Here is a 1,581-nt window from a genome sequence, read left to right as displayed (position 1 = left end):
TTTTTTAAACTTTAGAGCTTAAACATGATCCATAACCAATGAACCATGGTCATTGATGTCTGTTTCAGATCTAGGACTTTAAGAAAAAAGAACAACATTATGTTCACGAGGAATGACGACTTCTTACTTGTCTCTAAAGGATTTGGATTTTGTCATTACATTTGCCGTATTACTAGATTCAGATCTATATCTTTGTTTCCTACTTTCTTTTCTATTAACCTGTTGGCTTTTATCCGTCGCACATCTATTCTTATTTACGTGTGGATTAGGAGAAAAAGGGGTAGTGGGAATTATCAAGTATCTCTGTCAGTCTTCTGGGACCTTTTTTTCCCCTATATTCCCTAGTTGGCCGAGACAGGCAGGGTCGAGCAGTCCACCTCCTAAATCAACATTATTGTGTCCATGTAACGCATTTACAATAATTACAATTACAATCACACTTCAGCTAAAGAAGCCGTTCACCTTTTCAGGACTGGGACGTGATCTGGACCAATCCAGTTCCAAGAGCTCTTCGACGTTACCCGGCTGTGTTATCCACTGACTGGCCTCGATACGGTGACTTTCCCGGGGCTTTCAACCTGGGTGTGCTAATGGCTAAACCGAAAGCTCAGTTCTTACGTCATTTTGTGGATTCTTTCAGGTAAATGTAGTAATTGTTCGATCCAGCTAAAGTCATCACGTCGTCTTCGTTATAATATCATGAGCACATTTTAAGCGGTCAGAATTAGAAAATGCTAACAGCCACTGGAAGGATTTCGAGAAAAATGAATTATTTTTTAAGCGTGATTTTTTTGGTTGGCCTATTTTTCAAGAGAAAAAATAAAATGAACTTATAATGGAACAACTCTTAATTTTGCACCGAAGAGGTCAACAGTAGCACATTCTTTTCTTACAAATAGGATTTTAACATTGCTTAACAATATAGTACAATATGGCTTTTTAACAAAACATGTTACATAATTTGGAGATTGACAACAACTCCGCATTTGAACCTTTCCTGCATTCTTTTATGAATTTCTCATTTAGTTTGTAGATGAGTCAGATTCACTCAACATATGTTGACATCTTCATCAATGACCTCATCATCTTCACGGCCTACACTCCCTGCCAGGGCTCTGTAGAAATATGCAACAGCATCTGTTGCACAGGGTTTTTTTTAAATCTTTCAATTTTGCAGCGTTTATGTCACCTTGCTTTATGTTGCAGGCTTTAGCTTTCCATTGCAATGTGTATTCGATTGAAAAGACTTTGGCCTTCTTCCATAATTCAGTTTTGCGCAGAGTATAATCTGCCCCAAACTTGGCCAGGGTGTGCCTTGTACTTGTATTCAACACTTGTGCCTATAGTATGTAGTTCGCCATTTTCGACATAATAATATATTAAACCATAGGAGTTCCTTGACTTCTAGGTCCTTGACACAGACAGATAGGCGGACAGAGAGATCGATGAGAGATTGAAATGAGATACACACTGAGACAGATACACAGACACATAGATAGATAGATAGATAGATAGATAGATAGATAGATAGATAGATAGATAGATAGATAGATAGATAGATAGATAGATAGATAGATAGAT

At 37.6% G+C, this 1,581-nt stretch overlaps 1 protein-coding gene across 1 annotated transcript in view; it reads left to right on the top strand.

Moving 5' to 3' along the window:
• The window catches only part of LOC106011545, a gene marked incomplete at its 3' end in the record, with an annotated part of 6,103 nt that extends 5,463 nt beyond the window's left edge, over window positions 1-640 (top strand). Inside the window, exon 3 of the mRNA XM_013081612.1 lies at window positions 471-640. Within this exon, the coding sequence (XP_012937066.1) occupies window positions 471-640 (170 nt within the window). The remainder of the gene's footprint in view (window positions 1-470) is intronic.
• Between the last annotated feature and the right edge of the window lie 941 nt (window positions 641-1,581).

The sequence above is a fragment of the Aplysia californica genome, unplaced genomic scaffold (genome assembly GCF_000002075.1).
Source record: "Aplysia californica isolate F4 #8 unplaced genomic scaffold, AplCal3.0 scaffold00138, whole genome shotgun sequence".
NCBI lineage: Eukaryota > Metazoa > Mollusca > Gastropoda > Aplysiida > Aplysiidae > Aplysia > Aplysia californica.
Note: the sequence above shows the minus strand (reverse complement) of the source record. Positions and strands in the feature narration are given on the sequence as shown.